This window comes from Planococcus citri, chromosome 4, assembly GCF_950023065.1.
Source record: "Planococcus citri chromosome 4, ihPlaCitr1.1, whole genome shotgun sequence".
Lineage (NCBI taxonomy): Eukaryota > Metazoa > Arthropoda > Insecta > Hemiptera > Pseudococcidae > Planococcus > Planococcus citri.
Genome location: NC_088680.1, coordinates 26,562,767 through 26,576,117, shown reverse-complemented (window position 1 = coordinate 26,576,117; position 13,351 = coordinate 26,562,767). Strand labels below are relative to the sequence as shown.

Below are 13,351 nucleotides of genomic sequence, written 5' to 3'. Positions count from 1 at the left end.
AGATTCGTTTAAGTGACTCGTTTACGAACGAATCGATTCATTTACTAAATTCTTGTTGAATCATTCACGAACAAATTGAATAATTTTTGGTGAATCATTCGCTAACGAATTTGAATAATTGTTGGTGAATTATTCGCGAACGAATTGATTCGTATAAGTGACTCGTTCACGAACGAATCGATTCATTTACTAAATTTTTGGTGAATCATTAACGAACAAATTGAATAATTTTTTGTGAATCATTCGCGAACGAATTTGAATAATTTTTGGTAAATCATCACTTCATCAGCGAACGAATTGAATAATTTTTGGTGAATCATTCGCGAACAAATTGAATTGTTGGTGAATCATTCGCGAACGAATTGATTCATATAAGTTACTCGTTCACGAACGAATCGATTCATTTACTAAATTTTTGGTGAATCATTCGCGAACGAATTGATTCGTATAAATGACTCGTTCACGAACGAATCGATTCATTTACTTAATTATTGGTGAATCATTCGCGAACGGATTTGAATAATTTTTGGTGAATTATCCGGGAACGAATTAAATAATTTTTGGTGAATCATTCGCGAACGAATTGATTCATAAATTGAAGAATTGATTAATTGGTTCGCGAATGGTTCTTTCAAAACGTTAATCAATTCGTTCATGAATGATTCCCCTAAATGAATTAATACTCTCATAGTTTGCACCTATAAATCGATTAAAGATATCGTGAGAACATTCAACTCAAGTTGTTAGGAGAAGGATTTCATTTCAGCTGCTTTTGAAATAGTGAAAAATTCGCTGGAGGCTCCACAACAACAACAAAAAAACTAAATTTGAACGCTCAAAAATCGCTCTTGAAATTTTAAGTATGAACGTACAAATATTTTCAAATGCATTTTCGAATAATCTTTAAGTCCATAAGATTTTCTAGTTTTCTTCCTCAATCACGACAAAATTGAACGTCAGCCTCATGTCTTTTTACCCTTCAGCCTCAAACAGTATCATCCCTTATTCATTCGAGTAGGCAGTAGGCACCATAAGTCAAATATCACCTTCTCTCCTCACAGCTCTCTCACTCACACAACTATATGCAAATCCACCCTACAACCATTAGTTTCTTTTCTCCAAGAACCAGGTCAATCAACTCTACAGAAGAATTTCAAAAATCAACAGCAATTTTCAGCCCAGCATCTGCTTCTTACAAAGATCCCATTTCATATTCAAGCCCCCAGCCTAGTCCTAGCTCATTTCATAAAAATATTTCCAATATCGCGAACTCCTTCACGACTCGATTTCCGTCACGGAAATACCCAAACACATTTGTGCAGTCTATTTAAGAAGGACGTCAACATAGGCAAAAAACGTGACAATAATGCATTAACACTTCGTCATTGGCGGATTAAGCTTTCTCGTCTGTTATCAGTTGTTGTTGTTGCTGTTGCTGTCGTCGTCGCCGCCGCCATCGTATATGTATAGAAAACACTTACGATGGTAATCATTTATATGGTAAATGAATTCGCACCGGCGTAAGTATAAAAGTAATATCTTAATTTATTATGTTTTTATATATTCCTCTCGTATACTTAGTTTTCTATCGGGGATTATTTTATACTCGAATATACGAGTACGTTTATACCGAGCCTTGTACGAGTACTATACCGTATGTTTCGTAATGTTTAGAGAGAGTAAGTATGTATTTCGCCGATGTACCGTGCAAGTTCTAAAAATAACAACTACCTCAAAGTTTTTCTTATTATCGACAAATTCACACATATCTCCAGCAAACACATGGCTTTTATCTTTGACGTGCGGCGTGACCGACTTGGAACAGTGCGTAGGATGTTGACGGCTCCAATCACCACCATCGGAGCTCTTTTGTAGACCATTTTTCGCATTTTTCCGTTTCTCTGTCTCTCTATTTCTTTCTTTCGCACATTTCCCTCTTGCAATTACCAAAGTTCATTTCATAATATTATGGACCCAAAAAATTTCGAAGTTTAGGAGATACCTATACTAGGGTGACCCTTAAAATGCAAAAGTAAATATTTTTTCGGTCTGACCCCCTAAATTTTTTAATTACATCATAAAATTCTCGAATACAAAATTTTAGCCCATTTGGAGGTCATTAACCCGTGCCGAATTGACTAGAATGTTTAAATGGGATTTAACATGGGTTTTTAAGTGAAAATTGCATTTAAATTCCTCTTAGGCGCCTAAAAAATAATTCCGAGGGTTTCTTACAAGAAAATGCTACAAAAGCATGTCAAAGACCATATAAAACAATAACAGGTTCATGGGGACCCCCCTACCCTTCCTTCCCACCCTGGAAATATTGAATTTTCCCCTATATTTTGAGGGCAGGAAGGAAGGGCAGGGGGGTCCCCATGAACCTGTTATTGTTTTATATGGTTTTTGACATGCTTTTGTAGCATTTTCTTGTAAAAAACCCTCGGAATTATTTTTTAGGCGCCTAAGAGGAATTTAAATGCAATTTTCACTTAAAAACCCATGTTAAATCCCATTTAAACATTCTAGTCAATTCGGCACGGGTTAATGACCTCCAAATGGGCTAAAATTTTGTATTCGAGAATTTTATGATATAATTAAAAAATTTAGGGGGTCAGACCGAAAAAATATTTACTTTTGCATTTTAAGGGTCACCCTAACCTATACCTACCTAATTTGAATAAAAATTTTAGTAAATTACAATTGAACGTCGCAATTACACGAAAATCGGCTCCTAATAAAACACATAACTTGGTACCTCCCTCCTTCAAGTTGAGGGCCTCAAACTTCTTATACTTATAGGACCTTTTTAACAGAGAATTACTCCCACAAATTTGCTCACAGTTCTAGATCGTTATATTTCGATCATTAATATCTGTCACAGAGCAAAGTACATACATTCATACTAGACTGAAATATGTCTTCCCCTCCCCCCCCCCAATCCTTTCATCATCTAGATTTTCAAAAAAGATTGTAGGCTAAACATTAATTTAATCTAATTTTGCAAAAAATGAAATAGAAATAATCTCAGTGTCTTACTGCAACGATATTGCAAAGAAAAGAAAAAAACAATGTAGACTATCCAATTTAAAATACGGAACGTGAAACATTATCCAACGTAAGAAGCAAGGAAACAAAATACTTACTTACAAATCTAAATTTAGGACTCGAATAGACTCTTGGTATAAACTGCAAACGGTCATTTTACTTGAGATAATTCACACTGTGCTACACTCTACATAAATATCGAGTAACTACGGGAAAATTTTAAAAACAAAACGTACGATTCAACGATATCTCGTCGATTGTTCGATGTGGCTGTAACATTGTGTTTGTAAGTTCTAAGAGATGGCAGTACAACCCACTTTTGAAAATTGGATTACGAGAGGGAAATGTATCTGTTCGAATTACGAGTACATAAATGAATGGTTCATCGAAATAAATAATTGAACCGATTCTGCTTCGTCGCTTTTAGACTTTAAAAAAATATTATTATGTAGATTGTAGGTACGATTAAAAAATAATTAGGGGCATCTATTGAATTAAATGTCATGAAAAATAATCAGAAAGAGTAAAATGTGTCTAAAGAAATAGAACAACTTGCAAAAGCAAGATTTTTAGTAGGTTTTTTCAAAATAGTAGTTATTTCATTTAGGGAAGGAGATCGGGCCAAAATTTATTTTAAACAGATTCTATTTATTTTCAAAAAAGTTTAAAATTCTGAAAAAGTTGACAATATATAAAAACTTCCCAGTTTAATTGAAAAAAAGGAAGAAATCAGACTTTCTGCAATTTTGGAAAGAACAGGATTTTTAGCAAAGTTCCAATTTGAGGAGAAAAGAGAGGTGAAAAAATTGATTCAAGTTGGAAAAAATTTATAGAAAAATATGAAAACAAAAATCGGAAATCTGAAATAAGAAAAGAAGAAATTGAAAATATAAAAGTTCAATGGAAAACAAGGAAAAGAAGCAGGATTCTTGGCAGATTTTTTCTTCAAATGTTCTAATTTGAAAGAGAAGAGACAGAATCAAAATTTATTCGAGAACGAATTCTTTCTTCAGAAAAAATGGAACCGAAAATTCTAATTTCTCAACGAATAAAATAAATTGAAATAAAATCAAGAGATCGATTGGAAAACGGAGTTTTGTTAGCAATTCCAGCAAAAAGGGGGATTTGTATTATTAATTTAAAAAAAATAATAATAATAAAAATAACCAAAAATTGCTGAAGCATAACTTGAGCAATATTTTGCAAAATTTGCACGGTTTGAGATACTGAAAATGTCTGTAAATTTGTGAGAAATATTTGAAAACACGAAGTAAAATTTTATAAAAATTTCATGAAGTAAGCACTTGACTTGAAAATTGGCAAAACAAAGATCAATAATTATATATGTATTACAATAAATTGACAAGATGTCAGCACAATTAAACAAGTTTCGTGAAAATTATTCGAAAATAATAAAACTGTAACAAAGTTTCAGATGCAGCAAAAAAATTATTCCACAGCCTCCCAGTGAGTTTTAATTTTTTCCGTGAATTTCAAATTGATCGTGAATAGCCAAAAAAATCAGTTTGAGTACCAGTAAGTAACTTTGCTTGGTAGTTATTGAACACCCTGTATACCTTTTGATTACTGAATATTATAAAAATACGTGTACTATGAAAGTTTGTAAAAAAAAATTGTGGAGAGCCGTAAAATAGACAGAAAGGCACTGAAAACCGCCAAAAATTAATGAATTTTTAGTTTAAGACATACAGGTCGGTGACCTAAAAAAGCCAGGCAGAAAGTTAGACGACCTTGAGAGACCAGACAGACAGGTAAATGACCTCAGGAGGCATCATAGGAAATCAGACGACCTTGAGAAGCAGACGGGTCACTGACCTTAATGGGTCAGAAAAGTAGTCAGACGACCTTAAGAAACCAGACAAGTACGCAGACAACCTCGAGAGGCCAGACAGACGGGTTGATGACCTTAAGAGACCATACAGGCAGACAGACAACTTCAAAAAGCCAAATATACGTAGTCAGTGACCTTTAGAAGCCAGACTCTTCAGATCATCGACCTGCCCGCCAAATTCCTCAAAATCATTGGCCTATTTCAGTTTGTATTTTGGAGCTCTCGTGACCTCTTCATCACAAAATTTCAAATCATTTTTCGAAATTCACATTGCCTCCAAACAATAAAAAAGCTAATCAATTTTCTGAGTTTGCATGGCCTCTAAATCGCAAAATTTCAATTTAATTCTCAAAGCCTGCATGGCCTTCAAATTATGAAATTTCAAACCAATTTTTGGAGCTTGCATGACCTTCACACCAAGAAAAATTGGATAAATTTTCGGTAACTGAATTTTAATTTTTTTAATTTGTATGTATTATGGAACTCTCGTGGCCTCCAAACTATGAAAAATCGAATAATTTTTTAGAACCCTCATGGCTTTCAAATTACAAAAGAGAAAAACTCAGAAAAAATGACCTGAAAACTGCCTGATTGTCTGATTAAAAATTATTGTAAATAAGTTGTCTTTGAAAACCATCTCAAATACATTGTACAAACAAGCCTATCCAAATATCACCAGTCCACAGTCATTTTTTGAAACTTTTTCAAAATTTTAAACAGAGAATAGATGCGACTATAGGCAAGTACGCAATAATCTAAAACGTCGTTTAGCAAAGATAAAAAGAGACGAGAAAATGAAAATGATTAATCTATCAGAATCCATAAAACAAATTCTATTCTCAATAAAAAATTAAATTAAATTAAAAGTGTGACACTGTATGTACTTTTCCAATCACCAAATTCATCAACTCGAGACACAACCACGTGCAATAAAATCGCATCGCAGCAGAAAACCTACAAAGATACAAAAATCCACCTTCATCGCTTCACAATACGTACGAATAAAAACCTCCAAGAAAATTAAAATCCGAAACAAACCGCATTAAAATTTATCCCGCACCCGTAGACTAATTCATCCGGCTAGCAAGATCCACTTATTTGATTTAAAAGACTCGATTTTGCAAGTCGTAGTCGTCGGTGGACTGCGGCTGCAGAATACCGTAGAATTGTTGTCATTATAAAGATAATAACGCGGACGTATTACTTTACGGGAGTGCGACGCGGTTAATGCAGAGCGAGAGAACAAAGTGGATGCTAGAAAAACAGCACGACGAAATGAATGGGGAAGATTATTAAGGGTTGATAGCGACATTGTGACGACTTTTACCACACAAAGCAAACTTTCTTTTGCTAACACACCAGTACTTAGCTTATGTGTAGAGCGCTGCGTCATACATTTAACAAAAATTTTCGACTTTTGATCGATTTTTGTAATATTATTTTTGTCGAAATACATATTCGACTATGTAATATAGGACGACGACGAGAAAAACGGCTCGATTAAAAACAATTTCTATATAATGCGATTTGATGAATGGATCGAGGGGTGGTAGGTGTTTCTTTCTTTATTTTTTTGAATACCTTATTTTTAAAAGCTCCGGTACACGTGTGGTCTTTTTTTCTATGTTATACCAACATTAAAAGCTTTTAAGTCGAATGTGTGTTGGTTTTTTTTTATTGTTCATCGAGTCGCCGATATACCTATTTTTTCAATGAGAAATATTTCAACGAATCTTTCGTCAAAATTGAGAGTACTGTGGATATTTTCATGAATATTACCCTAGGTCCTTAATTTATTCTGTAAGGATGCAAAAAAATGTGCATAAAAATAGGTCAGGATTTAATCGAATTTGATATTTCAACATCAAGTATCTACCAAAGTCAAATCGATTCAAAACGAAAAAAAAATTTCGAATAAATTTACCCCTTCAATGCTAGATTCTGCAAACCAATTCACACTCGAGTATTTATGACCAACCAGACGAATTATTCGACACCTTGAATAGAATAAAATGAAAACCATGATGCAAAATAGATATGTTTTTTTATTATTATATCACACAAACTACAGCAAAAAAATGCAATAAATCTAAAGCCATTTTCAAATAAATCTTCACTTCGATATTTTACACCATTCAGCAACAATATTTCTGAAACAAGAAAATAAACCAATTTATTAGAAAAATAAACAGAGAAAGAGAAAAAAATGCAAGAAAAATTGCCTTTCCATCTTGACCCAGATTTTATAAAAAAAAATCGTCTAAAAATTTTGCAACCCCTTTAATGCGACAAATTTCCTCGATAATGTAAATTTTCCTGTTTCAGAAACATACCTACTGAAGTACTAAGTACACGTTACAAAAAGTATAAGTATAAAATATCCGAAATGAAGAAAAACCACTAAAAGCCAACCGCCAAAATAAACTCGAGTAATTTAGCTTAAAATACTCGAGAAAAGGCGAATTAAATTGCGTATACTACGAAAATGCATAAGAAACGACGACCTTGAACTTTACATTTCCGCAGCTTTTACAACTCGATGCGCTTCGTTCATTTGTCTCGTCGTCGATATCTTTTTTTCTTTCTTTTTTTTTTATTTTACGACGTGCTTTTTCTCCTTCTTTTACAACACATCGAACCGTATACTATTCTCTATATGTATTAAATCGAACCTCGGCTCTTGCATAGACACATTTTCAAGTACTTAATGCGCATTCTTTTCTTTACTCGTAACGGAAGATGAATTTCAAGAGTAGGCCGAATAAGTAAAAATACACTGTTTTTTTTTTTCGTCTTCTTCTAAGTAAATCTAATTTCTAATCTAATAAATTTTTGTTACGAGAATATTTACTCACCAAACCCATGTAAGAATATTCACGGGTAAAATAATAGCATTTCTACGCTTCGAGGCCACAATGAAGTCTGAAAAAATGCAACAAAAAAAAATGCGTGATAATTAATGGAAGGTTTTCGAGAGTCGAGATCTACTAACTTAAAGAAATAACTTATCCTTTCACCCCCCCCTCCTCTCTTCTATTTAATTCATTGTGAAACATTTTTTTACGAGAATTTGCATGGTCCAGAATACGACCGACGTCAGCAAAAAAAAAGGAAAGAAAAACCTAGAAAAGTTTCTAGACTACAAATTTCAAGGCGTCTCGTAAAACATTTTGAGATGATTTTTTTTTCGAATTCTCGAACTTTTAAATTTTAAATACGTATTTCGTCTTCCTTCTTATAATGATACCAATTTTTTACTCGAAAAAAAGGCAGATAGATGAGAAGGAGGAAGGGAATGAGAAGAAACTCGTGTTGAAAGAATCAACGACGAATTATAATCTACTTTTTCGCATCGTTCAAAGGACAACGACACTCGAAGGCTCAGGAATTATTTTTTTAATTTCAAAACTTAGAATGAGATAATTTTTTAACGAAGAAAAAAAATGTAAAGTTTTCAACGTTTCTTCCCCCTCCTCAAATTTTTTCCATCATTGGATCATCAAATTAAAATTTTTAAATTCAACACAAGTGGTTATTAAAATTGGGTCTTCTGAGTTGCTATTTCAAGAAGAACTTTAAAACCATGCCTGTTATTTCTTTTATAAGTTCGTACCTATTCATTGATATTATTGTACAGATATTTATCTAGACAGATATATTAAACAGTGGGACAAGGAGAAGAAGAGGAGAAGGAGGAGAAGGGATGGGGTATTTTCAGAAAGTAGAGTCTACAAATCTATCGAATTTCACTTCAAACCCAAACTGCTTAATACTTTTGAATTTTCAGTCAATTTTTTTTTTTTTTTTTTTTTTGAAAAACTAGAAAAAGTAAAGTGGTAGTTCTGAAAAAGTTGACTCAAAATTCGTTTTTAAAATTGAAATGAGCGATATTTAATGCATTCAAAACCGATTAAATGTGCACTTGGCAAATGATGAAACCCCAAAAATCAGTTGAAAATGCCGCCTAAGAATTAAAAAAAAGGTGACAGAATCGAACTTGGAAAAATAAATTTTTTTAAATACGTCAGCTCAGGAAAAATAAACGATGAAAAGTTTTGTTAGTTGTGGGTATGAAGATCAAGGGAGTGAGGAGAGGGACGTGTTTTTAATGCGGAAATCAAATGACCGAAAGCTTTTTAATTTCGATTGTGCTTACTTTAAATAAATCTTACAAGAGAGGGAGACAGACGCCTGAATTTTCAAAAATCTTGTTTTTTTTTGAAAATGAGCCAACTTTGGAGAACTGTGACATGTGACTCATTTCACAGGATCTCTGGAAATGAGAAAGATTTTGGAAAATTTCTTCATGACAGTAATGAAAAATATTTTTGTGATTTATGCAGAAAAATTGCATTTGGCTCTCTTTTCAAGTTAAGAAGAACGCAAGTGGTGATTTTCAACTCTTGATTAAGGAATTAATTTGAAACTTTTTTTAATGAGGTTGATATTCCAAGTGACAGAATTTTTTTTGACTTATCATTATTTCAAATTTAAAGACCTTAAGTGCATTTTTCGATTTTTGGCGAATTTTTGAAACTCAAATAAGTTAAAAAGTAAAAAAATCAAAATTTTACCAAATTGACCTAAAAAATTAAAATTTGATACGTGCTCTATTTTCGACCCTTGAAATCGATTTGAAACTTTTTCGGACCGTTTTGAGCAGTTCTGGAGCTTCTAGCAGATTTTTAAATATTGAAAAATATCCACAAAATTCTACCCAATGACGCTGTACAGCCAAAATGTACTCTAGATTCCATAATTTCAACATGCCAAGTCACTTAAATATGAATTCAAGCAGTTCTGGAGCGATTAGGGCTTGATAGTGATCAACTTGACCGATTTCGCGCCATTTTTCCAAAACTGGGGTTTGTCGTCGCTTTAAAATCATATGTTTCTCTGGCGATTTCAAGACTGAAAATTTGAAAAATATGTAATTCTGAAACAACAGAAATCAATTTAGAAAAATTGGTGTGTAATTGATCAAGTGGGTCATAAACATGCACTGAACGCAATTATACAGAGCTAAAATTCATTTCGACAGATTTTAGCTCATTTTTTTGGGAACTGGAATTTTCAAACATGTCTGGAGGCTTCAAATGGAATGTTGAAATTAGGATATGTATAAAGTAAATTTTAGCTTTTCAACTTCATTCGATAAAATTTTTCTAGGAATTTCAAGTACTTATAAAATTTTTGCTGGAGACTCCAGAACTGCTCAAAACGATTCGAAACCACTTCCAATCAATTAGACCGATCGAAAATGAAGCGCATACCAACTTTCAGTTTACTAGATCAATCTTCGTAAAATTCCAATTTTTTCAAATTTTTGATCCAAGATTTCAATTTTTAAAAGTTCACCAAAAATCGAAATATGCACTCGACACCTGAAATTTTAGCTGATGATATAAATATTTGCGTGCTCTTTCGATTTTCAAGACCCATTGCGATGAAAGGTCGTTGAGTATTAACTCATTTTTCAAATTTAACCCCTTCAAGTCCCTCCCATTCACTCAATCTATCAGAATGGTGAGCTGAACAAACATTGAGAGGTTGAAACCAAAAAATTAGTAGACATTCGAAACCTTTTTAATCGAAATTGGACGACCTTACTTAGTGCCACACTGAAATCAAATTATTTGAAAAAAAAAAAAAAATATCAAGCTCATTTCACAAATGAGAAAAACTCGTTGAATTTTTAAAGTAAAATATTTTCGTGGAGAAACAAATCAATACAACACTGTAGAGAAAAAAAAAACTCAAAATGAGCTATTATTAATAAATTTTGTCATTAGACTGTGTGAAAAAATGCTGTAATTGTCCACCAGCACCTTAAAAAATGAACAAAATCCTTGTTCACATTTTTTTTTAAAACTTGAAAAAATTCAATTTTCGCATGTTTTAAAAAAATCCAAAAATTAATTGTAATATTTTCTAGAAATTTCTCAGACGCATTTGTCTTGGGGAAAAAAATCTGCTACTTATTTACCGGACGATAAAACATAATGGGTCTAGTCTCGAGTCTAGACGTCGTATCGAAAAATTGAGCTAGGCAACCCATCGTACACTTGAAAAAAATTTTCAGTCAGAAGCGGAAAAAAAGAAAACACCCCGACTAACCACAAACATTAAAAACACCACCCCATATTAATTTAAAGTAAAGGAAAAATTCATTCATAAATAATTTACAATTTAAAAAAAAATTGAAAAAGAGGCAAAAGTACAAAAAAATACTTACTTTTGGCAAAACTGCTCCAGTTGCTCGTGTGTACCATACCTTGGAAGTTTCGAAATTTCTAACCGATACACGAGTAAATTGGCGACATACGAAAAACATCCGTCCGACGACAAATTCGGTTAAGAATTAAAATTCCTGTCAACGATTCGCCGCTGCTGTTAAGAAATGAACTACGTAAAACGGTCTCAATCGCGATACCAACACAATACGCTTTATACACAAAAACTCAAACAACACATATACGAGTAAGACGTAGGCGGCGAGCAAGGGTAGAGGGAAATTTAAACGCTGGTACTTAAAGGCTAGACGCGACTCGATTTTATGAAATTTTACCCCCAAAATTGCAGACAAATATTAAGAAAGAAATCCTTTAACGTAAGTGATTTTACAAATGTGCAGTTTGATTTTACTTTATAAAATTTGTATAAATTTTCGATACAGATATCGTTATGTTTGGTGGTACGTTTTAGGGTAAGTAGATAGGTATAGTTATCGAGAAATCGTCGAGAATACTCGTATTATGAGAATGCTGAAGACGGTAATTTTTCGGCTAAATTTCCCTTTATTATGACGCTTTTATCGAATTAACTTATACAACACGTACAGATCCGGACCCGACTATGGTTTTATAGGTCATGTGAACGAAAATGGTGCAGTCATTTTTTTCACTGTTCGACGTGGCTTTTTGCACATATACCGGAAATACAGCTTGAGTCTCGTTTTTCTGTTGTTTTTATTCGAGATGATTTTTTTTTTCGTGTGAAAAGAAAAAAAAGAGGGAAAAGACGAATTGTAAAAGTACTTTTTTTCACGAGTACAAAAGCACTATAACGATGTGTGTTATTACGCTACAAAATGACGGTGACTTTGGCTAGGAAAAGATTTGGTTTCATTGTGATTAATTTCTGAGGCCAGGTCAGCAGCAGGGTAAGAATTCGTATAAGTTGAATTTACAAATCTCGCTAGGGATGAAGGGAATCGCTCGAGGTGTTTGCCGCAAATTTCAAAGGGGAATGCGATTTTTGGAAACAGCATAGTCTGAAATACCCATAACCAAAATTTTTGCAGCGCAAATGTATTTTTGGAGAATTTTTGAAAATCCAAAAACAACAATTTAATGAAATTTGAGTAAGTATTTATTTTGCTAAAAATGATAAAAATCTATTTTAAAAATGTAAAAAAAAAGTTTGAAAGTAGTATCAACTCTTCTAAACTGAATTGTGCCATCTTTGGTCATTCTGAAGGCCTTTTGAAACGATTTTCAATTTTTCCAAGATTTTTGAATTTTTCCACGAGACACTGAAACCGACGACGTGATCAGCTACAAAATGAGTTCTGGTTTCAAAGACACAACAACGCTATTTTTTGGTGGTATTGATTTGTTTACTACTGTCTTTTTGGATTATGAATGGTTTGACTGCTTAACTTTTTGCTCAAAAACAGTGATTTGACTCATTTTCACGAATCACTGGCTCAGAAAAATGGTTTGAATTATAACTTTCGAATTATTTTTTAATAACACGTCTTTTATTAATAGAAAAATGCTGTGAATTGACTTTACTACAAGTACGTCATCCTTATGTTTGTGACTTTCAAGATGTGCCCATTTCTTCCCTATTTTCTAATATTTCCGGGAAATTGTACTGGTAAATTTGAAAAAAAAGAAATTATAAAATGACCAAATGTCTCAAAATTGGAGGGAAATTTTGCGTAAATACCCCGTGTTATGAAAAATTTTCAAAAGTAGTCAAATATTTCGAAACTAATTTGTCAATAATTCAAAAAATAAAAATAAAAATTGTTAAACTGACCTCAAACACTTAAAAATAACCATAAATCGGTAAAAAGTCAGCTTAATTAAGCAAACTTTCAAAAATTGCTTAAAAATTTGTTTAAAAGTTTTAAAATTGGTTAGAAGTTACCAGAATTTGTAACATTTCGATTTCGAATAAAATTTTGCAAATAAAAGAAATCGTTACGATTTGACTAAACTTGATTGATCAGACCAGATCTGACCTACATAAATAACTGTCCCAACCCATCACCTTCGATTTATCTGCGATATTTAAGAAGTTATAAATAGCCCTAAAAATTTAGTTTGAATATTTCCCATAACTTTGCACTTTCACTTTCCTGATTCGGAAACCCCATTTAAACTTTTGTACATACGAGTACACAGTTTAGGCAGCTATTGCTATTACTATTAGCAAGAAAAT

General features: G+C 32.7%; 1 protein-coding gene across 1 annotated transcript in view; it reads right to left on the bottom strand.

Moving 5' to 3' along the window:
• Nucleotides 1–11,453, bottom strand: part of NfI (Nuclear factor I) — a 171,366-nt gene extending 159,913 nt beyond the window's left edge. The window contains exons 1-2 of the mRNA XM_065364373.1: nucleotides 11,136–11,453; nucleotides 7,756–7,822 (exon numbers count right to left, since the gene is read on the bottom strand). Coding sequence (XP_065220445.1) covers nucleotides 7,756–7,764 — 9 coding nt within the window. The 5' untranslated portion in view covers nucleotides 7,765–7,822; nucleotides 11,136–11,453. The remainder of the gene's footprint in view (nucleotides 1–7,755; nucleotides 7,823–11,135) is intronic.
• Nucleotides 11,454–13,351: the final 1,898 nt, after the last annotated feature.